This window comes from Anarhichas minor, unplaced genomic scaffold (assembly GCF_050575085.1).
Source record: "Anarhichas minor isolate MPS153535 unplaced genomic scaffold, ASM5057508v1 ptg000010l, whole genome shotgun sequence".
Taxonomy (NCBI): Eukaryota; Metazoa; Chordata; class Actinopteri; order Perciformes; family Anarhichadidae; genus Anarhichas; species Anarhichas minor.
The window spans coordinates 12,607,238-12,631,141 of NW_027466456.1; the positions used below are offsets into that span (position 1 = coordinate 12,607,238).

A 23,904-nucleotide genomic window follows, 5' to 3' on the forward strand; every position below is an offset into this window, starting at 1 on the left:
CCATCTCGGCTCCCCTCGCTCTCCTCCTGAAGTGGTCGACTCCACTTTCTGTGGCATTTGGTCCAGCTGGTTTGGCTGGGGTGTTGGAGGATGGCGTGAGCAGTGATCTTCTCAAGGTCCGCTGCACTTCATCCAATCCCCACACTTCCTTCTCTGATGATGATGAGTGTATCTCTGACATGTGCAAAATGTGCTCCAATAATAAAGACAAAAAGACAACAAATTAAAACTAAAATGTTTGTGGGAGCTACTGGCTGTGGTAGTAAATCTAAAATAATCTAATCTAAACCATAGCTAACTCATTTAACTTGAAAAGCCTGCCTGCACATCAGGGGAATTTGTCAGTTAAAAATGTGACGCAGTTTAAAAAATGAATTTTTTTTAAAAACGATAAAAAAATGATTTATACCCATGATCATCCCCGATAACATCAACAGCATTATTTTTGCCAGACATTTAAACTCCAGGGCCGCATCAGACAAACAGTTTTCACAAGCTGAGGAGTACTCGCTGATTTTATTGTGGACTTCCCCTTTAACAACAAAACTATCAAGATGTCACAAAAATGTAAATAATACACGAATCTGGAAGTAAAACAATGAAATAACTGTTCATTGAAAACATGTGCTCCATGATGCAGAAATGTACATTGTTTTGACCAATTTTTTACCTCTCAACTTTGCCGAGTAGTGCTATTGATCAGCAACCTTCAGCTGATATTTTGTTATCAAATGTTTTCTAATGGTGGTATTAAAGTCTTGCTTATTAACTCTGTATGGCTTCTAATATCTCCTCATTAGCGATGCCAAGCATTTGGAGAGCTCATCCAGGGATCAAGGTATTTACATCAAAGAAAAGTAAGGGATTTTGCCTCAGCCTTGGTTCACAACAAGTTGGGAGCCCTGGCCCCGACCCCCGATCATACCATTGTGGACAACAATATCATCGAGCTGGCCATCCATCTGGCAGCTGTGGTGCTCACTGGGACTCACCTCCTGCTGATGCCGCTCAAGCACCTTGGTCTGTCTCCTGAAAATATGCAGGTAAACACGTGTCTGCATTTCTAGATCATTGCAACAACTCTTCCTAGTGTCAAATGACAGAAGGCTGTCAATTTTACTCCTTTAAGGTGCCTTACACATAGTCTAGTGTTGGGAGTGTTTCTGAACTTGAATGGATGGGAATTTTAATTCCAAGACCAATTGTTGTAACAGAACAGTTCTAAGGAAACACCCTTTAAATCACTCATAGCTTCAATAACAACTGATTATTACTTTCATGTCATTTTTTTAATCTAACAGGCGGCATTTATACCCACAATGCCTGATGACATGTTAGCTGTTGCCCAGGCAGCCATACAACAAGACTTTGGGAATCTCACTTGGTATGGTAAGTACTAATCATTCATACACAAACCACAATTTTAATTAAATTTTTGCAGCTTGGTGTTCTCAAATAATTTCTTGAATAAAAAATGTCTATAATATAGATGTCAGAAAGTCTTCGGATATTCTGTGTTGCTCTGGGTTTGCATCATCATACTGAAGGCTAAAGAAGTCACATAAACCGCATATTATTTAGTTTAGTTTATCTTCTGTCTCAATAATTCAGGTAATTTAAGTGTGTTTTAATTGTTTGATTGTTTTTCACAGTGTGTTCAAATAATCATCCATGCTTTGTTGATGAGGTAAGCTATTTTAATGCAGTTCCCATTCATTTAATTGCATAGTGATTACAGACATGAAATGATAAAATCGTACAGTAGATAAAAGTATTATCTGATCTGCTATGTTCCTCTGCAGTGTGGCCTGCCCACGGAGAGAGGCCGATGTCTGGAGTGTGGCCAGGAGGTTGGAGGGGACAATCATGCAGCCTTGTCTGGATTCAGATCAATTCAGCTGCAGCAGTGAGTGTCAAACAGGATTTTTGTCATTTAAAAGAAACATGGCCTCAAAGACAAACTTTCAGTTTTGTTGTATAGTTGTTAAAGTACTGGCAAAGTACATGCAAATCCTAAAATGTAACGTTTTTAAATTCAAATGGAATGTTTTGGCGAACACAAGATACATGACTACCCCACAAAAAATAAGTATTAATCAGTATTTTGATATTTATGGTTTTTAAGTTGACAAAATATCTAGAATTTCCCCAGCTGCCAACATTTCCAGTGCTGTGTTATTACTCCAGACTACAACAATACTTCTTACATTGATTTCCTTTATTTAACCATTTTTGAATGTAGTTGCAATACCAAATCATGTCCAGTTAGATTTAAACAACTCCCAAGGACTACTAACTGACTGATGCTGTAATCTGTTGTTTTAGGGATTGCACAAAGCCTGGCCACATCCTAGGAGACCCTGCGCAGAGAAACAACCCAGACACCAAAAACATGTCTCTGTGTCCCTTCACTCTGGTCAGGCTGGTCACACATTTGGCCATGTTGCTGGGAGCCTCCGAGAAATCCCAGGTGAGCAGATGAAGAGTTACTCTCAAACTGAGAGGTCACTCTGCAAATGTACATCAGCAGTCCCTGTGTAGTAGCACTTTACGAGCTTTAGGTAACTTTGTTGGATTGTAATTGCCAACAGTATTGACATTGTGTGTCTGAGATAATGATCTATCTGCAAAATAGATATAAAAACTTTGCCTGATCATTTTTAATCTGACTAAGACGTAACGCCCAACTTTCTGTTCCTTCAGTTTGTCCAGCACATCATCCAGCCGCCTGTGGAGGATGTTCATTTGTTTCTCAGACTGCACATAAAAAAAGATCTGGATCAGCTGTCACAGGCACTGGGAAGAGGAGCTGACGACACCGTTACAACGATCCACTTGGTGCTCAGATCCCTGCAAGAGCTAGTGCAGGCCAGTCCAGGTAAGCCCTCCACCAGTCACTCACTGGAATTGTTTGTCAGCTTCTATTACCACATCTCGTGTCTAAATTATGAAAAGATGAGTCCCACCCAACACCGTGTGCTTGATGACTTAAGACACACAGTTGTTAATGTTCCTATCTGTTTCAACAAGCTCTATAAACTCTTAACGATAAAGCAATAGTGCTATTTGAACATTTTCTCAGTCATATAATAAGTCTTTTATTCATCTTACCAATTCACCATCTGAGGCATTCTTGCTTGTTCAGTAATTCCAGGATTTCTGTCAGTCCTCCAAAATATCTACATATTTTGTCAAACAGGTTATGGAGGACACAAGAACACATTCAGAAATACTGACACTGTCTCCTAAACAAAAACATGAACACACAACCGACACAAATTACAAGATTTTTGAGCTTTGAATTTTGTAAATATGTAGGATGTGCATAGAAAACTGTATTTGTATGAAAGGATTGTAATATTTCTGAAAGTTTCTGTTCATGTTTACATATTTTAAGGGGTTGATAATAGTATGTAATCTATTTTACAAAATTTCTTGTTTGACTTCGACTAGCTGGGATTGATCCTTACCTAACAACCAAAGCATCCAGAAACACCTGGGAAACTACTGTGGCTGCAGATATTATGACGCCTCAGTTGAGGGTATGACTTTCTACCATTTTATATTGTCCTTTTCCTCATATGGCGACGATGAAGCTTGTATATTTGAAAATGGTCAGTTTGACTCGTATATATGATGTATGGTCATGTATCTACTCAGTCATCAATGTCAATATGAGAATAATTATATTCTAAGCTCATTTTATTATAATTATGTTTAATATTAATAAACTGCTTCTCTTCATATTCTCATATGTATCGTATAATGTTTGTTTTTTTGCTCAATACACATTCTTCCATTGCTGCACCAAACTCTCCTTCCACTACAACCAATATTTTGTGTCTAGGATCTTGATCAACTCCTGCAAGAAGCAAAGGGCAGCATCAGGACCGACTCCCGTGTATCCTCCAACTTCATCATGAGGGCGGCCTTGGGTGACGATTGTACCTTCCTGACGTCGCTGCCGCAGGGCTCTCAGGTCCACAGCTCGGCGGTGTGGAGCTGCAGGGAGAGGTTATCATTGCTCAGCCTCACACACATTGTAGAGCAGTATGACCAAAAGGAGGCGCTGCCTCTTCTCTGGAGGTTCCTGCAGAAGGTGAATGTCTGTGAGACGTAAAGCCTTGTGACAAAATTGAATTGAATTGAAAATGGATTTGAATTCACCTTTCCATCCAACAGTTTGGTTTCCAGAGCAAGAAATCTTAACAACTACTTACCAGATTGTTATGAAATTTGCTATAGATACTCATTTCCAAAGGATGATTCGCAATTTAATTTTTGACCTCCTGGCCTTTGATTTAGGGCCACCAGTAATTCAAAGTTTCCACTTCAACACAATGTTAAAATCTAATTAGTGGATTCATTTTAGTAACTTCATCAGATGATGAAGTTGATACACTCTTCTTATTACCACGTCCCATCCTATGCTCTTCCACCACCATCGGGATACATTTGACATTTGTATCCCCATTACTCAATTTGTTCCCCCAAAAAAGTAATGAACAATACATTTATCTATTTTATCATCTGTTTGGAGCGGAAAATTGTCCTTATTTTCCCAGTTATGTTTCAAAGCAAAGAAAATCTAAATCTAAAATGAAAAATGACTCTTTCATCTCAACAACAAAAATGGACCAGAGATGTATTATGGTCATTTATCTTAATACGTATGCAACATATGGTTATGAGGCATGATTATCATCAGTTTCATTTGTGTTTTTATTCTCCAGGAGAGAGACTTTCGGCAGATTAAGCTCCTTCCAGACATCTTAATCCTGCAGAAACGCTTGGTGAGAAAGTTCCAGAACGCAACGGACCAGATAGTGGGCTCCATTGGAGAGTTCATTGAGAAGCAAAAGGGTAAAGTTTCAATATCTCTTAGCGATGACTACACTCAAGCCTCCTTTGTTCTCAAAATGTTAACATTCAATTGACCGAAGACTGATGTACTGTCCCTTAAGGCATGGGTTACGGGACAGGAAACAGATGACATTTTAACATTTATTTTCTCTTTTCCTCATTCCATTTTTAGTCATACAAACTATGTAATTATTTTAAACAATTCTTGTTTCAGATATGAGGATGTGGTATGAGAAACACATTGACATCTTCCTGAAAACATGGAATCTGCTCAGAGTGTCTGTAACCAGCAGTAAGTAAAGCACTTCTTTGTCTCCTTAAAGATTTACAGATGGGGGCTGTCACAGGAGTACATTTATATCTTTCCTTTACTCTCCTTTATTTTGTATATATTTTCTGTTTCACGTGTCTAGTAAACATTTAAGCAGAGTTGTGTTGTTTGCATTTACACTGTAATTACTGTAACTCCATTGTTAGAGCTTTGAAACTCGTCTATAATTAAAATGCATCTCGTCAATAGTTGGCTAACTTTCAGTGTTGTGATTTTGCCCACACACCACAAACTTCACTGGTTTCAAAGTGATATCTTTGGAAAATAGTCGTAATAGTTGATAGAAATAGTTTCTTTGGTGTAACAACAACTGAATGAACCAATTCAATTAAATACATACTTATGTTGTATTGGACATAAGGAATCATTTATATGTCCTTTACAACTTACAGATGAGTTGAAGATCCCAGATGAATTTTGCAGTGAGGATTTGAACTTGAACAGCGACCTGCAGTACCTCCTGCCCCGGCGGCAGGGTCCAGGCCTGTGTTCCACAGGGCTGGTCAGCTACTTGGTGGCGCTACAAAACGAGCTGGTGAACGCTGTGGACACCCACACCGGAGACAACAGCAGGTACAAAACGGCTAGGAAAGAGAAGTTTGTTGTCCAGCAAAGAGAAGAAGATAATGTTTCAGTTTGATGCTAAATGCTGTTTTAACAACGCTGTAATAATTGCAGCAAGCAAAACCTCTTTCAGTGCTATGAACGTCGAGGTTTTGCATGATGTAGTTGTTCTTCCTGTTCATATTTTTGTTCATTAAAAGGTCCCTTTTTATTGCACTTTCAGTGATGAAGGCCAAAATCTACAATCCTGGTTGTGTGTAAAAACATATTCTTTGTTGACTGATAAATGTATCAATTTTTTAGTAGCACCAAGAAAAATATATTACCGACAAACAATTTAATGTTTGCTGAAAAAAAAACTTGTTTGATGTATTCCAGAAGTCTAGAACAACTTTTAATAGTTTGGAAAAATAAATGTCACTCCAGTACAAAAAAGTTGATATTTACGTTGTGATGTCTGCAGCAGTTACAAGGTGACTGTGGCAGAGCTAACGGAGCAGCATGTCATACGCTATGAGCTGGAGAAGGACCTGCTTCCTCTGGTTTTATCCAACTGCCAGTACAGTTTGGAACGTGGCCATGAGACGATATCACAATATGACTTACCCAGGATCCAGCAGCAGATCCTCACCCGCTTCCTGCAGGGAAAACCACTCATCACCCGCACAGTGAGTCCACACAGTCTGGATGGGTTCAAGCAAATGACAAGACCATAAATGGACGCACACAAGCTTTACCAGCCATTTACAGTCTATTGTTGCCTGGATTGTGCACCACCTTGGCAACCGACATGTCTTATGCTGCACAGAGTGATACATATACTGCTGGAATAGTGGTATTACGTCAGGCTACAACAAACCAAAACAAGAGCGAACAGACATGTGTTAGTTTGACTTGGTTTGTTCTTAGTTGTCATATCGTTTTTTACTTGTAAGCAAACCTAGATGGTTTTCTTGTGTTGCTATTTTATCAACCAAGACATTTTCACCAAGCAAATTGCAACTTTATTGTCATTGTATCTGCTCTGTGTTGCATTACTTTTTTGAATGTGTTATCTCTCTGCTTTACTATACTCACCTTATTCTATGCTTTATTTTAGGGAATTCCTACTCTGGTCAACACACAAGAGAGAGACTATGAAACCATTTTCAAAGCTGTTAAAGGAAAAGTGCATCAGGTAAATTGACGATATATAACATTATACCATGAGATTTTCCTTAAATGTACTTCATCTTACCTAGTCAAACACACAAATATACAATACATGCATTTAAGAAAAGACTCGGGCTGAAATTTACAATTATTTTCATTAACAATTAAGCTATTTGGTTATTTTTTGTCAATAAAGCATCAGAATATAGTAAAATTGTCAGAAGTTACCATCAGGGTATTCTGATCAGTAATTGGGGGAATTCTGTTGTGAGGGGGGAACCCCGAGGACACAAAATCAAATCATTGCGCTCCACACACTATAGGAACAAAACTGTTAGATTTCTCATTCAAAGTTGCTATGTGTAGCGTCTCTCACATTATCAACATCTGCCAAGATCTGAAAAATCTTTTAGTGAGGGACCTGCCTTTAAAGAAACAGAACAAAGAAATAACTCAACTACAAAAACAAACTACCACTGTGGTAGATATACTGTGGAGCTGAAGAGTTGACGGGAGGCAGCTGTGCAGGCTGGACAAGTGAGGGGAATGAGCCGTAATCAGGAGGAAGCCCCGAGAGTGCCAGGAAGGAAACAACGCCCACAACACATACAAACAGAAACAGAAAGAGGGAAACACAGGGAAACGCTAGGGAAATGGCAGACCTTCTGAAATGTCTTGTTTTGCGTCCGGCACCCACAGATATTCAATTTACAATGATAGAAAACATGTGACAAGCTGAAACCAGAGACTTGTTGAATCTGTATAAGGTTACAGTTACATGCTGGATGATTATTTTTGACATCAACATTAAAACAATCACTCTTTCAAAGTGCTGCTTGGTTGTAATTGAAATAGTAAAAAAAACACCTAAATGCTATGAATCATTTTATTACATTGTGGATGAACATTTAGTTAAATGGTATCTCATATAGTTCATATGTAGATAGTTAAACATTCAGTTAATTTGTTCTATGAAACTTGACAGTGGTGATGTACATAATATGGCTTCAGGCTTCATTCATACTTTGTTGTTCCTTCAGGACTCTCTGTCCTCCCTGACCCGGAACGCCTTGTCCAGAGAGCTGGACTGCTTCAACGATGTGTGTGAGGCGCTCAAGATCACGGAGCTGCTCCTGGGTTTCCTCTCAATGACTGGCGGTGATCCCATGATGTCGTTGGTCACTTACCTCCAGGACATCCTGAAGATGGCCAACCACATCGATCGACACATATTGCAGGTCAATACATATTTAGCATCTTTGTCAGGAGTGATTGTTAAGGTTTCCTAAAGCTGAAGGGCAGTTATTTTATGTCAGTGTAAACTGGCCCCATCACTGGCACTGCGAGCACATTAGGAAGGGATCTCTCATTGGCCAATAGAAACAGGAGGACTGTTGACAGCAAGCAAAACCCGACTATTGTTTTAAGACAGATGAAAAATTGTGAAGCTATCCTTTGATGCATCATAGCTACTTTTGGGTTGTAAGTAAAGTAATTAATAACCAACACTACAGTTGGACAAAAGAGCTCTAAAAACAAACGTAATACATAATTTCACTCTTACTTGCAATGTATCACTCCACTAACCTAAACAATTACAAACACTCGAGGCAATGAGCACCATGTCATGTAGTTCCCATCTACCAAAAAATAAAGACATTTTAGATGATAAAGAATATATTAATTGCTGTTAATTAAATAATATCAATCGTGCAAATAAACAAAACTAATCTACCATATAAAGCTTCCCAAAAATAAATCTCCTCTTAATTATATCCTCAAAACCCGAAACCTAAAAAAGATACACTTCAGGTGTAAGTTTATTTCTTTATTTTTTTGAATCCCAATTGTTGTTGCTTTCAGACTGCATGTAACAGACTCTTTGCTCTGCTGCGTTGTCTCCTCAGGCTCTGGGCAGATGCAACCTCAGACACTGTGTTTCTCTGTGGCAACTCCTCTCCTCCCTCAAATCTGAAAGCATGCTGCGTCTCAAGAGGGTAAGTGTTGCTTTTGCAGCATTTTTGGAGCTGGTTAAATGTAAAACACGAGCACTGAATAGAAAATCACTCAAAAAAAGTTGTGCTATTATGTCCCATCAAAATATGTCAGTGCACTAAACCTGTTTGTCTAAGTAATATTTTCAGTTATTTATTTATTCATTCATTCTTTTGGCTCATTTCACTTACTTCAAAACAAAACATTTCACTTGGAATATGCACTGTGATTTAACATAAATATAAAATACCTTATCCGTGTTTCTATAAAAAGGAGCCCTTTTCTGGGTATCCAGCTGAGTACCTGATACCGCTGACAGAGGAGGAAAAGATTGAGCTGAAAGGCTTCATGTCGAGGGGAAACGTGGACCAATGGCTGCTTGAGATGCACGAGTTCCTCCTGTTGAGTCTGGGCCGCCTCAGGGCCGCCGACGACTACAATCCATCCTGGGGGTAAACCTCTTGAACAAAGTCTTTTCTTGTGAATGCAATTGTTTCCCCCAAAAGCCCTAAAAAGAGATGTGGATTAAAAAGTGTGGCACTTTAAGTGTGCACACTTTGTGAAATGTCCACCCACCCCGGGTGGATATTGCCAGGGATAACATCCTGTGAAACATGCATTAATAAATCAAAGACAGAAGGGCCTCAAATGTGGTCATCACTTACTCATTAAAGCCAGTTGAACATGTAATTAAGTTATTAGGGATTTATAGACTTCCAATAATCATTTTAACTCGAGGGGGAATGGTGTTTTAATAATTCTCATTATTTTTGTTCATTTAATGTTGATAAACTTGGACTGCTTTGTCATGAAGCTATAAAACAGAGAGAAAACCTTTGAATTTTGTGTAATGTGTTTTCTGTGGTTGGCTCCTGTCAATCACAACCAGTCAACAGCAAATGTACAGTAATGAAAAACGTAAAAGAATGCAGGTAAATTTAAAAAATGATCCTGAATAAATGCTGGACTGGGAGGTTTTAAGGGACGGATTGTTACGGTTAGGATGTCCGATTGGTCGTGGGATAGGAAGCGCATGCTCAGAATTGGACAAGTGTCCCTCCGGGTCATCCACTCTAGCTTCAGCCATCACACTGGTGCTGAACTTTAATTAATGTTGACATGTAATTGCTTTAATTTTCTGTTTTTAGCTTTCCTGTATGCAAACATGGTGCTTATCATCCACACTTCTTTTTCTCAGTGTAAAAGTGACGGTGTGTGCCTACATGGACCGTAAAGAAGTGGAGGTGCCTTCTTACGTGGAAGACAAGTTTCCTAAAGATCTGCTACTGTCCAAGATTGTGGAGACCTGGAAATGTGCTGTCACAGCCAAACAGGACTGGATGATGGAGGGATGAACCGGACAACTTAAGAGTGATTTCATTTGATCAGGTTAATTGCTGATCTCAAAGCCAAAGAAGTTAGATTTTACTTTGTTCTTTACTTGTTACTGTTTTTACTATTTTTTCTGTGATAATAATGTAAAAGAAATTACCTTAAGGCTTTTAAAAACAATGAAGCATACCATCACTGATTGAACTTGATGAAACACTGCCTTGAATATACAGTTTGCTGTGTGTTAACATGATCCAGCTGCTCATTTACTGCCTTTTGTCACTATATTAGAAATCATTTGAAGAATTACTGTCTGAGTCTCATTGTAAATAAATGTCAGGACCTACTCAGGAAAATGTTGTAAGACTTTGACAAGCACATAATGTGCAACTGTTTGATATTATCTGTTTCAGAATTACTCTTTACATTTTACTATTGACCACCAGAATATGAAAGTTAGGGCAGGGAATCTGTATGGTGGTACAATAAACTGGTACAGAAAAAAATTAAACTCCACATTTTATATATATCTTTTCCTACACATTTAAGCATATATAGCTGATGGTTTGTGTGGAATTGATTGGAGAGTGTTTGATGATTTATCTGGTTTATGTTTGCTTTCTTAGTCGCCTCATGTTTGGGGTTATAGACTCTAGAAAATCATAATCGTAGTGTGTGATGTCACCCATGAGTGACGACAGGGATGTTTGGAAGCCTGCATATGGATGCACTCTTCACTGATATTTTCCAGTTTCAAAAAAATCTAAACCTGGAAATGGGATTCAAACATCTCCGAGCTCTTTAAGTCTTTAAAATTGTGTTAACGAAACAACTTATTTGCTTTATTTTGAAATGTCAAGTAATATATAATGTGTGTTATAAGGTTACAGATCCCACAGTGACGTCCAAAATCAGCTTACATACTGGCCGACAGCCATGAACCCAAAGTATCTGATTTTATGCAAAACTGTGAAAAGCAAGTAACTTTTTGAAATTGTAAATGTTCATACTTGTTACACCAATCAATAAATCAATATACACGTGTAGCGTGAGACATCACACTTTTGTTTTGGTATATATTTTGGTCACTAATTGAAATGAATGCAACTTTTAATTCTAATCTGATCCAAGTAATAAACATTTGATCTGTGGGACCAGTCTTAACAATCATCTCTTTGTGTAAGCAGTCAGATCAGGATTTGTAAGTAGTGCACTAGTGTGTACTAGTAATGTGTTTTGCAAAACTTTCAAGAAATTTATGCTACGAAAAAAGTAAAATGAACTTGGTCTTGGTCCCATTCAAGATATGAACTCCTATGTAACAAAGAACGGCAGGGACTTCAGATTTGCTGTCACATTTAGGGGCAACATTTGGAACTTTTCCATGAGATTTCAACTTTAGTCCTTATTATACAGCCTAGTGTCAATGTAAACAATTACTACACATTCCAGTTCTACCGTCTTATTCACTTAAAACACAATTAGCTAATCCTGGCTTTAAATCAAGAATTATAATCTTGATATTAATTTAAAGGACACACTTGTCCAAGGGAAGTGAACGAGTGAAGCAGCATCCAGATTGTTTTGACTAACAGAACAAATAGACAAGAACACTTCTAAATAAATATGACCGCTTTAACAAAAGTCGTTTTATTCTCATGTAAATAATTTACATCATCTTTTTTTTGCAAAAATAAAATGAAACTCAACCAACACATTGGACTTTTCCATTTCAGACTTAAGAATATGAGAATTTTTTTTTGTGGAAATCCTAACGAATGCTTTAACAAAAGTGTTCATTTTCAGGGACTGAATTCCCGTTCCCCCCAACTGCCAGTCTACTGTTCCACCTGCCATGATCGGACCAAACGGCACAGCAGACAAACTACAGAACGTCGCGAACAACACAGAAATAAAGAGCAAGTTAAAAAAAATATCGGTGCAACAGAAGTTGGGGCTGGGCAAATTTCTTTACCGTGAAATCTACACCCAAGGAGACAAGTTGACCAAAAACAAAGAAATAAAAACCTCATTCCAGTGTACCAACTGTTTTTTTATGATACAAAATGTTCTTGCAAAGTTGTAATAACATACTATCAATGGATACTAAAGACGGACTCCGTCAGCTGTGACTGATACACTGGTGTATACTAAAAAAAGGTTTATACCAACGTACAGATGCTAAAAAACAAAATTCAGTGCAAAAGCACAGCTTCTCTTAACGTCTCCCGTTGTGATTTCTGCGATGGTGAGTCTGGACAAGCATCACAGCAGAAGGAGAGTTAATTGTATCTTCCATGTACTGAAGGAGAAATCGCTCTGTGTTGTTGAAGGTGTAATGTTGTCCATCAGTGCTGGTTTTTCATTCCCTGTGGTTTGCCCGGTTTCTTATCCTGCTGCTGCAGCTGCAGCTGCTGCTGCTGGCCCCGACCGGGACCGGTCATTCCTCTGCCGCGACCGCCAAACAGACCTACAGAGAGAAATGTAAAGAGAAACAATCAGTAAATTTTTGTCAAATGTGAGAGAATTATTGTTCGACCAATTCAGGAACTGAGATAGTGGCACACTAAAGACACAAAATGTAATTCTTGAGCTATCTTACAGCGGTTTTGAGTAAAACCCATGATGCTCCTGAGAGAGTGTGGACTTTATAATAGCAGAGAAATTTGGAAACAACCAAAAACAGTCATGCCAATACTCCTATTAAGACAGCAGGCATAAATAAAACGCATCTGCAGCAGCCTGTCCAATGAGCACGGAGTGTTTCCATTTACCTCGGCTGGCTCCTCCTCCTCTTCCTCCTCCTGCTCCTCCTTTGCCCTGCTGTTTGTTCTGCTGGGGGCCTCCACGTCCACGGCCCTTGGACACCACCTCCTCCTTCACCATGTCGATGATCTCATCGGGGATTCGCAGGTACTTGATGGTGCTTCCTCTGATGTAGCACTCGGGCATCCTCCAGAACTTATCTCCATCCTGTTAAGAGTGGAGTGGGGGTGTCAGTGCAATCATGTCGTCACTTTTTGACAACAAATAAGTTGCGTTTGGTAAAAAGGGCGGGGACAGCAAGCTTCAGCATACACCTTTTTGGCCTGTAGAAGATATATATGCTAGGTTGTATTGTTTTCTATTGTACTGTTAAGATGGGAGTGATTGCCATTTTTTGTTGTCCGTTTTCTCTTTCTTATTTAATTGTTTACTTAAAAGGCCAAAAAAACTTTAACGTGTACTTTGGAGCGACTGTTAAAGGCCTCTGTGATTATTGGCCACAAACACTTGGTTTCATGCCTGTTACATTTTCAGAGGGATGCACCTCATCGACGGCGGACTCTGCAGACAACACTGACACCTACATGTAAACACTGGACCACAGAGATGTCTACTTTTCCTTCCCTACAGAAAGTGACAGCACAGAAGTGAGACCAGAGCTCAGCTTTACCCTTGAGGTGCAAATGACTTCTCTCAGGTTGATGTTCATCCAGTTGTCACAGCTCACCAGGTGACCGTTGTACGTCTCTCCGTTCTTCAGCTCCACCAGCTGAGGAGAGAAAGGACACAAAAAACAACAACAGCCAGCTGCTTTAGAGCCTTGACGACACAATACAGACACGATACAGGACGGATGGAGGAAGCTAGGGAACAGTTTTTATCATGGTATAAACCACAACACTTAAATTATGGTTATTAAGTATTCACCCCCGAACTGTTTTCCATTTTTTGTAGCATTACAACAATTTCAATTAGAATATAAATTGATTTTTATTTGGATTTGTGGAGTGGACCCATCCAAAATACTAAATTAAATAACTGAAAAGTGGCGAGTGAATTTGTTTTCACCTGCTTTGCCATTAAGCCCTTAAATAAAACCAGCTACCAATTTCTTTAAGAGTTCAGGGAACAAATTCAGGGTGAGGTTATAAAAAAAAAAAAAAATCTGAAATCCCCTGGTGCACCATTAAATCCATTATTACAAAATGGAAAGAATATGGCACCACAACAAACCTGCCAATTGAGGAACAATGCTTGTGAAAAAGCATGGAGGACATTAATCAAGAGGGGCAACAAAGAGACCAAACATAACCCTGAAGGAGCTGCAAAGACTAAAGTAAATATGACAAGTTGCTGCTCCATCTACAATGATAACATCAGCTCCTTGAAAGAGTTCAGTGTCTCCTCACCATAGGGTGGTTCTGGGCAGTCTTCAGCAGAGATAGTGGAAGCTGCAAAATGACAGAAAAACAGGTCACACTCATGAATCCACCTGCCATGAACAGTATTTAGTTACCCCAGTAAACAACATACCGGGACTCACGTTAGTTTCCCCCTTCATACATTCCTACTATAACTTGCCCGATACATTGGACAACCCATTGTTCACCCCGGTGTGCTTTTAACGAAAGGGCAGCTGTTACTAGCAGCTTCTAATGGTATGCGTTTTCAGAAAGCGTTTATCCTACAGTATGTAACGTTATTCATAGCGTCAGGCTAACATACGTTTACTACAGTAACGTTAGCTACTTTAACTTAGCTTAGCATCATGTAGCCCAGCGCCACAGTGCTGCTCACACAGTTAGCTTTAGCTACGTAGCAAGCGCGCTACTGGACATATATTAACTAAAATCGTTTCATCTGAACACCGCAGTTAAATACGTACCATTGTGAAAGTAACTGTTTCGGATTTTGTGTCTCGCTCGCTGTCTTGGCCTTCTCTGACACGATTTGGATTTTAGCTTCTATTCTTCTTCGTCTTCTGCTAATGAGCTTCCGGCTGTGCGGTGTGTCATCATGGCTGTAATATACGCCGCTGCCCTCCACAGGCAAGAAGCAGTCAGTGCGACATGTTGCCATTCGCTTATATTTAGGTAGACCCTTCAAAACACAGTATTTGTTTATTTGTATTATCATGAAATCAAAGCTATAGTTATTAACTGACACTTCATTTTGTGTTCCAGAAATAATACACACCCGAGCAAGCATAAATGAGGGATATTTTTACCCAATACTATGGACTCAAAATACTAGGGAAGTGATTCAGGAAGGGGATTTTTTTTTATTTACAGTTAAACTATTTACATTTTCTGACGAATTAAAAAAAAAATATGTGGAAATCCTTTAAGAGTGGTAAAACACATGCTTTGAAGCTTCAACTGAGTTGTTGTTAAAGATTTCTGTTGTTGTCTTTCTGTAATTTTCTCATACTATATAATATATTATTTATTTCTAAATAATTGTATAATTTCGTCTACATGCCATTCAGTGTGTAGTTTGTTGGATTTAGTTGTTTATTTGGTTATTTTCCATTCACTGCACACCTTATATATTTGTATTTGTTCATTGCGTCACCTCGGCGTCCCATCGCTAACGTGATGACGTCACGTATCACGCAGCGAGCAGGGCCGCTTGTTATTTGTGTGTGGCAGACGGAGCCTTCAGCTGTGGAGGGTACTGGCTCTCTTTACGGTCCTGGCTCAAAAATAAAGACCGGAAAAAAAGAAAAGGCGACGAAACCTCTGCAACAGGACGGGATATGGATAACAGTAAACGGACTGTGGTCGTTACAGGTTGGGCTTCTTTTTTTGTTTTGTTTTTGCCGCCATTTGTTGTGTCGTCTTTGTCGGTAAACTGAACATTAGGTGTGAAGTGGAGGAAAAGTTGTGCCGATGACAGCTGCTAACGTTAATGGCGTCAGGCTCTCACTGCTTCACTCCGCTGGACGTGTACACAGTTGAAACGTGTTGCTTACAGTTTTAACAATCGCGTAGTATCAGTGGTATTCAAGTATGTTTCTATATTTACATTATAACCGCTACTGACGAGCATGGGGAAATTATCTTTGTTTTGTTTACTGTCTTTCTTCAAAGGCCACATCAAACAAAAACAAGCTCGACATGTTCAACTAAGCGTGAATAAATATACACACCAACATCACCCAGCAGACGTGTAATGCTGGTAGAATCCCAATTGTGTAAATCTTTGTGAAACACGTTAATGATAGAAATGTGTCCGTGATTCATAGAGACAATAGTCAAATCAAAGTTCTCTCAAACAGTTTAGGGTTCATATCAGCACGATATCAAAGATATAACTATCACGTTGATGTTTGTAGTCGACAGACAGAGCAATCATGCAACTATTACCTTTTACTCTAATATTTAGTATTTAGTAGGATTCACGAGTATCTCAGGGAGGTGTTTTGTTGTGATCGTGTTTCCCTTTTCAACGTTTCTGACAAAGAAAGAGTGTCTGAGTGTTTCTTCTGCATGGCTTTGTATTATGACATGAAAGTCTGTCATGGAAGCTGCCTTGCATGTTTCATTTTAGGAAAAAACACTTTGCATCCCTATTTAATTAATTAAATAAAAATTAAGAAAAACAAGATTGATTGTAACTTCACTTCCAGCCACTTAAAACTATTATTCTCTAATCGCACAAACTACAGTGTTGAACACTGGATCTGTGGAGGATAACAGAAGCAGTGACTTTTCAGACACAAAGGGGTGCAGGAGCCTGCAGTCCCGGCTGATAGGAGCTGTGTCGATTGCCTGGGAACAGCGCCTTCACAATAGCGAGCCGGCTGGCAGCTGCCGGCCCCTCGCTCTGCTCCTTTTCAGCAGCCTGTCAGACAGACTGATCCCCCTCCACCCAACCCCCAGGGACCCACTGACCCTTGTGAGGGTGGTGGAAGGGGATCAGGTATAGATCCCTACATAAACAAGCCTGAGTGAATATCCATAGGCTGCTGCTGTGATTTTATAGGTCGTATGGAGTGATGCATGGAGCGACGTTTAGTGATGGGGAGTGATTTTAATTTGGTAATTCAAGGAAAGCAGCATGCTGCACCACTGTAGAGTCTTTTGTTTTTCTGAAAATCTAGTATTTTGGAAGTTTCAGGTCTGTTTACTGTTAATAGTTTACATTCAGTATCTGTTTTTCCAGAATTAAATGTATTTACTTTGTTATTTTATTATGATAAATATGTCGAAGGGATCCCACCAGAAATACAGTTGCACTTATATACGTTGAAAGAACAAACGTGGTTCATTTCTGTTTGTGGAAATGCATATTCATGTGATCATGTGTAGAAGCCAAACAGACTGCATAGTCGTTAACATAATGTAAATGCAGGACAGCAACCAAAATAATGAACGTGTTTTGCAGGTTTTGGGCCATTTGGTGAGCACACGGTCAACGCCAGCTGGGTAGCAGTACAGGTGTGTTTCCCCCCTCTATTGCTGTTTTAATGCACATGTATTTATTATATCTGTGGTGTTAGCATGAGCAGGATTGTCGATTAAAACTATTGTAATTCCCTATTTAGCCTTTCTTAATGTAGTTAAACAAGACTAAACAAGTCCTTAAGCTTTTCCAAAATGCTTTATATTTATTCTGGACAAAAAAAACCATCACTATTGATCACCTCTTAAATATGGCAAACTGATAAAGCTCACCATGTTTTTAGCCACGACTTAAATAGTCTTCATGTTAAATGTTAGTAAATGCAATAAAATAAGAGCAAGCGTGGCTTTTCCTAATTTAACTTCTCACGTTGAGCCTGTTTTTGTGGCGTTAACATGATGCTCCGATAGTTACCGGCCGGCTTCACGCGGGGCTGCAGTGTGTCGGACGCTCTCTGTGTCCTGCTGGGGAAGCTGCATGTGGGGGGATGACAGTGGTTGTCAGGGTGTCTAGACGGACTTGATAAGGATATTAAAAGGCAAACAAAAGGCCGCTTTGTGGCGGGGTCACAGACGTGGTCAAACAAGCCTCTTTTCAATACAAGTGGGGGTCAGTGTCCGGGGCTCCTTGTCCTGCAGGGGACTGGGGGAGGTGTCTGTCCACTGGCTGTGAATTTGACAATTTATGATACTATTAATATTTACGATTGCATTATTTTGTTTCTTGCTTTTCTCATAGAATTTATGACGATTGTTTAGTTTTGCAGTTCCATTTTTTTTGTTTTTTTTAATAAGATAAGTGTGAAATAATGTTATTTGGAAAGGACAACAAACATTAAAGACACCTTTCCTCTAAGAAAACGCCTACCTAAATCGCCTAAATCTACCTGCTTGAAGTCAAATAACGTTTCACAGAAACATTTGGCCAATGATCATTAGCATTGGTTCTGGTTTTTTACCAATCAGAATTTGCCTTAGTGCTTATGTGCATAGCGAAAAACAAGTACTGCTAAAGTCAAGAACTATGTATTTAAAATAGAAATTTACAATGAAATAAATTATGTAAAATATATCTGTTTTTAAAATAAAAAGAGCTGAACTGTGTAAAAACTGTAACAGGTCAGGTTTACAGCGAAGGCTTAACGTTAAATAAGAGGGCCTTGTTTAATTTAAGGCCAGCTGCAGTCGGGAAGAAATGCGCACGTTCTCACTGGATTTCTCTGAATGTTGATTATTTTTTTGTGATTGAAAGTATTGTTTTAAACTTAAGATGATACATCTTTTGCGATAGACTCTTAAGCTGACAACAGGCACATCTATGGACATATTTTCAGTGGGCAGTGAGTGATGAGGGAATAGGCAAAGAGAGCAATGAGCAGCGTTAATTTATTAAATTAATACAGAGTTGCAGACGTGAAAAAGGATTAAATAAAAGTTGCTATTCTACCAAAAAGGATTACATTTTGTTCATCAAGGTTATCTTGAGTTTCATAACTTGTGTGTTATCTAAGCTCAAAGGTCCACCTTCTAGCTTTACTCATAGTCCCATTCACCACTGTAAGATGTTTGGGTTAAAACCATCTATTTTAAGATGCAGGAAAGTATTTTAGGTTTTATGTTTTCGTTTGTGCCGACAGGAACTGAAGAAGCTCGGACTGGGCGGTGAAGTGAACTTGCATGTATCCGAGGTTCCTGTAGAGTACCAGACAGTCCAGAGTTTGGTTCCTTCATTATGGAAGAAGTATCATCCACTGGTAAGAAGAAAACGTGCTGTGACCGCTCCACTTTATTCCACTTTTAAAGGTGGAATACAGGAACTCTTGTCTGCCTCAGTTCCAGGTTATGATTTTATTGACAGGCTTCCGGTCTTGTGTAAAGGGAAATGTAAGTTATAATTGGATCTGCTCGGCCTTGAGAACAATCAGATAACAACAATACATGCGATACATTACTGGCTTCAGTGTGGCTCTGATGCTAGCTTATTAAAAACTGTGAACACTGCTACTTAAATCTGTGTTTTGTGTCAAATAAAAGTGCATTTCTAATCTTTTTCAGACACTTATGGTTCAAACAAATGGAGAGCTGCCAGAGATGTGTTGTAATATGTAATATTGATATTAATTCTGACTTGTGTTTTTATTGATTCCTTTGTTTGCCAGTTGGTAGTTCATGTTGGAGTCTCGGGTATGGCCACCACCGTCACGTTGGAGAAGTGTGGCAGAAATCACGGCTACAAGGGCCTCGACAACAGCAGCTTCTGTCCTGATTCACAGTGTTGCATTGTGGGAGGCCCGGACTGCATCAACTCAGTTATTGACATGGAATCAGTCTGTAAGAGAGTGACGGCCTCGGGGCTGGGAGTAACTGTGTCCGTCTCCAAAGACGCTGGAAGGTAACTATTAACTTTACTTTTTACATTTAGAATCAGCCTTTTGGTTGCTGAGGGACAGGGACATGATGACGCAGTCACCTCACAAATCAGCCGTACGTGATATTTACTATCTGCATAATTGGGTGTAGTTAGTTTGACAGCCAACGTGAAACTGTGTGCAACAAAGTCTGGAGTAAAGGTAGGATGCTTAATAGTAACAAAACATCTATAAATCAAAATTTAACTTTCTAACTTTCATGAAGGGAGGGTTTGAGCTAGGTACCTTTAGAAAATCTGGCAACTGAGTGTGACTTTGGCATTTCTATACTAGATTTTCTTGTAACTTCAAGACAACTCGGAAGTCAAAGATTTCCAACCTCCTAGTAGAAAAAGTACAATAGAACGCCCTCAAAGTCAGAGTTCCTACTTGTAACATCAGGGCAAATACATCTACCCCGACTCCACAAAGAAGTAGTAGTATGACGTCACACAACAATGGAAGTGCACATTTTAAATAGTAAACCATCAACTAAAAGGCGACATAGCGTACATTTGCATCAATGTAATTAAAGTAATATATTTAGTCGTATAGTGAGCCTGTTCTGCTTGTAACTTGATGTCAAAATAGTACGCCAATGTGCTAGCTGGTTATGGTAAACAGTCTCTGAAAGTTATCTTCTCTGCATACTACTATATGGCCTTAGTCCTGATAAGTCCTGATAGTCCTGATAATCCTGTTCATGTGTGCAGCTGATCTATGTTGATGGTATGCAGAGACTTGCAGTCATTTGATGCTGTGCTTTCTTGCCTAACAGGTATTTATGTGATTTCACCTACTACACGTCTCTGTACCTGAGCCGTGGTCGCTCCGCCTTCGTTCATGTGCCTCCTCTTGAAAAGCCTTATAGCGGGGAAGACCTGGGCCGTGCGCTGCAGGCCATCATCCAGCAGATGCTTCAGCTTCTGGACCAGGCCAAAGAGAAAATCCACTGCCAGCAGCACTTCCACTAAGTGACCTCCAGATGCCAACCAGCCTCTCCAGCCCTCAACACACAAGAGAAATTGCACTTAACCACAAGTAGCCAAACTTTCTTTCCTTTTTTATTGTTGTCCTCATTTGGACAAAATGAAAACTTCAGAGTATCACATGTCTCAAGCGTTTGTTTCTCTTTGTTTTAGGTTTTTTGCTTCATGTTTTTGTAGCCCTGACTCAGTTATGCTTTAATGTCTCCCGATGGCGAGAAGATAAAATGGGAGTCTCAAGCCTAACTGTGCTGTTTCACACTTGATGTTGAATTGTTTCTTGAGTCCTTTTTCTTTATAAGAAGTTGTAATTTTGCCTTCTTTTACAAAGGTTATTTAAATCAGGGAACGGGTTGGTTCCAGCTCATATTTCCCCCAATTTTGTCGGCCCAATTCTGACAAAAAAAACAACACAAATCCACCCACTGAGATCTGGCCCCCAGGCTGTAAAATGCTATTTTACAGATCTCAAGTTCAGTCCTTTAGTTGCAGGGAATTGTATTATGGATGCACAGTTATTTGAGAAAATATCACAGAAATCTTAATACTGAATAAAACTGTTTCCTCTGAGTGAGCTGTGTTTTGAAGTTGTGTACTACACCGAATATAGTAGTACATGTTTTCTCTCTTGTTCATTTTATATACGAGTTACTCTTTAGAATACCTGTGATTTAATCAAACTTTTTAAACAGTTTGCATCATTTAAAGATCAAACTTGCAAAATCCCAAGTTTTTCTTTTTTTTGTGCAGCTCTGTTTTAAATTCATTGATAAAAACAAAGCTTTCTGTTCCCTTTATTGAATCACATATATGTGCTTAATTTTATCTGAGGATTTGATTTGATGAAGTTGGACTGTCTGTTCAGTCAGAGTTGGGCCTGGAATTTTGTTTCTGTAGCACTTTCTTTATTTTGTTTTTGAATTTTTACTTAATCTGGAGTATGAACAGCAATTGTAGCCGTGTGAATGCTTCCATTAAATATTTTTATTTTAGTCACTTTAACTTTAAATATGTAGCTTTTCAGACATACACAAAATGATAGTGATGCATGTGAGGTATCCTGCTTTATAGGTGAGTTTTCCTTTATTTTCCTGAGCTTTGGTTTGTTCTGACCTCTTAAACAAACTCCAGCAGATTCAAACAATGTGTTTGTAATGGTGCTTCTCCCAGTTGTAAATGTTCTGTTTTATGACGTTTTTATTGGATTGTCCTTGGCTGCTGAGTCGTCGCAACAGCCCATGTCAGCGCTTCAGTCCGTTGTAATTTAAATTTTAGCTTTGAATGGCGTGCATTCTGCTTCAGCATCCCGCGTTTACCCAGAAAAAGTAGTTGTCGTAAACTGTCTTGGCTATTCTTAGGTAACTAACACTGTGGTGTCATGGCCTTTCATTGAGTTTTTAATCAGTTAAGCAATTTGCTAGTGAGTTTGAGTAAATTGGTATTATTCTTTAGCAGTGTGTGTCTTTTTAATTGCTATTGAGTCCCATGGTTTGTACCACAAAGTAGCACCCTGGAGCACTGCCCTGAACTGAACTGCTTCTCAGACCAAATTTTTTTTGTCTTTTGTGATTCAACTTAAATCTTGGTTTAAAAATCTCTAACATACCTGTTGAAATGTCAGGCAGGTTTTAGTTCTGCGTTTACCGGTGCTGATATTTTATTGTGGGTGCTGAGAAGTAAACGGGATGTGGAGGAGCTGCCCCTAAAATGTCTACTCGCAAAAGTGAAAGCCTCAACTTTACACATGAGGTGACCTCTGACCCTGTGCCTTGATGTTGTTTATGCGTGTTTATGAAAAGGCCTTAAAAATACTCAGCGGGTCTGTTCAAAGATATATTACTGATGCGGTCCAGTCAGATGTGTGGCTACCTCAAAAATATTGAATATTGTTTTCCTTTTATCTCGGTTTGTGCTCTGTTGTACAATAATATTATGGCTCTGTGATTTATCGTGAGTTTCTCTGTTTCGGGAGAATCCTCTGAAAGGTGTCTTCTGCTTATGACATTAACAAAGCACTGTTACAGTATAAGTAACATTGGCTTTTAAAAGGAAAGGCTTTGAAATAAAGAGAATTAAAAGCATTACAAGTAACATCTTTGTCTTTATTATTACAACTCCTTTTTCCACTCCTTAGTTAAACTTATTAAAAGCATTAAGTTAGTAGAGTTGGCACAAAAGGCCTATCAAAGATCACAGACGTGACTTTGAAGCACCTCTGTGTCAATAGTTGGCCTGGCATCTACTGTCGTAGATATAAAGTATTGCCTGTACATCAATACTGTGCTGTTTGTTCACTTTTGCATAAGTGCTAATACTGTAAGCTAACTGTTCAGGAGTAAGAGAAAATAATAAAGCTGTCAGCTCCCAGTTATAGGTAGCACACCACAGGGGCTTTAACAACAGCTTGTTTACACTCTGTTCAACGCTCTTTTTTTCAAGAATTTAGACATTTTGGTATTAATGCCATTGTAATGTTCTGATTACATACTTTGCTATTGTTCCGGTGTAATAATGACTGGCTGGATCATCCTGCTTGCTTAGTAATTCAGCCTTCTGGTGAATACATATTGAAAGCATGGTTAGATTTTGACACACATATGGGCTTAGCAATAGCAATATTATTCTTCACATTGAATACTGTAGAAACATTTCTAAAATACCAATAAAAACACAATAAAAGTGGTCAATCTAGTAGACTATAGATCACGTTTTGTGTGGGGTTTAAAATATGTTGAGGCTGTGAGTGATTTTGTCTAAATAAATGGGATAAAGGGATACTTGCAGCAGTTGTATGTCAGTATCCAATAGGTATTTCTCAGTGTTGGAAGCAGTACTCAGATATGTTACTCAAGTAAGAGTAGCAATACAACAGCATAGAAATACTCAAAGTAATAAAGTCATGCATTCAAAATACAGAACATAAGTATTACTATCCAAGGGCAGAGGGTGTTGTATGCTGTGCAGACTGTAAAGCTCCCTGAGGCATATTTGGGATTTGTAATATTGGGCTACTGTATATAAATAAAATTGACTTGAAATGTAAAATCAAAATACACAGAGTACCAGTAGTGAAAGTACTCATTATGGCACATTTCAGAATA

The 23,904-nt window shown here is 38.9% G+C and overlaps 3 protein-coding genes across 3 annotated transcripts in view; 2 read left to right on the forward strand and 1 right to left on the reverse strand.

Annotated features, from left to right (window-relative positions):
- The window catches only part of LOC142946738 (E3 ubiquitin-protein ligase rnf213-alpha-like), a 49,331-nt gene extending 38,035 nt beyond the window's left edge, over nt 1–11,296 (forward strand). Inside the window, exons 52-68 of the mRNA XM_076088217.1 lie at nt 801–1,043; nt 1,302–1,389; nt 1,653–1,687; nt 1,803–1,906; nt 2,326–2,470; nt 2,704–2,878; nt 3,454–3,542; nt 3,848–4,099; nt 4,734–4,863; nt 5,078–5,155; nt 5,587–5,767; nt 6,222–6,426; nt 6,858–6,935; nt 7,951–8,148; nt 8,818–8,907; nt 9,179–9,357; nt 10,104–11,296. Coding sequence (XP_075944332.1) covers nt 801–1,043; nt 1,302–1,389; nt 1,653–1,687; nt 1,803–1,906; nt 2,326–2,470; nt 2,704–2,878; nt 3,454–3,542; nt 3,848–4,099; nt 4,734–4,863; nt 5,078–5,155; nt 5,587–5,767; nt 6,222–6,426; nt 6,858–6,935; nt 7,951–8,148; nt 8,818–8,907; nt 9,179–9,357; nt 10,104–10,260 — 2,427 coding nt within the window. The 3' untranslated portion in view covers nt 10,261–11,296. The remainder of the gene's footprint in view (nt 1–800; nt 1,044–1,301; nt 1,390–1,652; nt 1,688–1,802; nt 1,907–2,325; nt 2,471–2,703; nt 2,879–3,453; nt 3,543–3,847; nt 4,100–4,733; nt 4,864–5,077; nt 5,156–5,586; nt 5,768–6,221; nt 6,427–6,857; nt 6,936–7,950; nt 8,149–8,817; nt 8,908–9,178; nt 9,358–10,103) is intronic.
- A 562-nt stretch (nt 11,297–11,858) lies between these two features.
- On the reverse strand, nt 11,859–15,030 carry lsm4 (LSM4 homolog, U6 small nuclear RNA and mRNA degradation associated). Its single transcript, XM_076088218.1, has 5 exons — nt 14,889–15,030; nt 14,413–14,454; nt 13,674–13,772; nt 13,012–13,210; nt 11,859–12,707 (listed from the first exon to the last, which is right to left on the reverse strand). Exons 1-5 carry the CDS (start codon nt 14,889–14,891, stop codon nt 12,586–12,588), a joined length of 465 nt encoding a protein of 154 aa, XP_075944333.1. The 5' UTR covers nt 14,892–15,030; the 3' UTR covers nt 11,859–12,585.
- Nucleotides 15,031–15,636: 606 nt separating this feature from the next.
- Nucleotides 15,637–22,884, forward strand: LOC142946743 (pyroglutamyl-peptidase 1-like). Its single transcript, XM_076088224.1, has 5 exons — nt 15,637–15,795; nt 17,393–17,445; nt 19,047–19,163; nt 19,569–19,801; nt 20,596–22,884. The coding sequence occupies exons 1-5, from the start codon at nt 15,762–15,764 to the stop codon at nt 20,789–20,791; spliced, it is 633 nt and encodes a 210-aa protein (XP_075944339.1). The 5' UTR covers nt 15,637–15,761; the 3' UTR covers nt 20,792–22,884.
- Nucleotides 22,885–23,904: the final 1,020 nt, after the last annotated feature.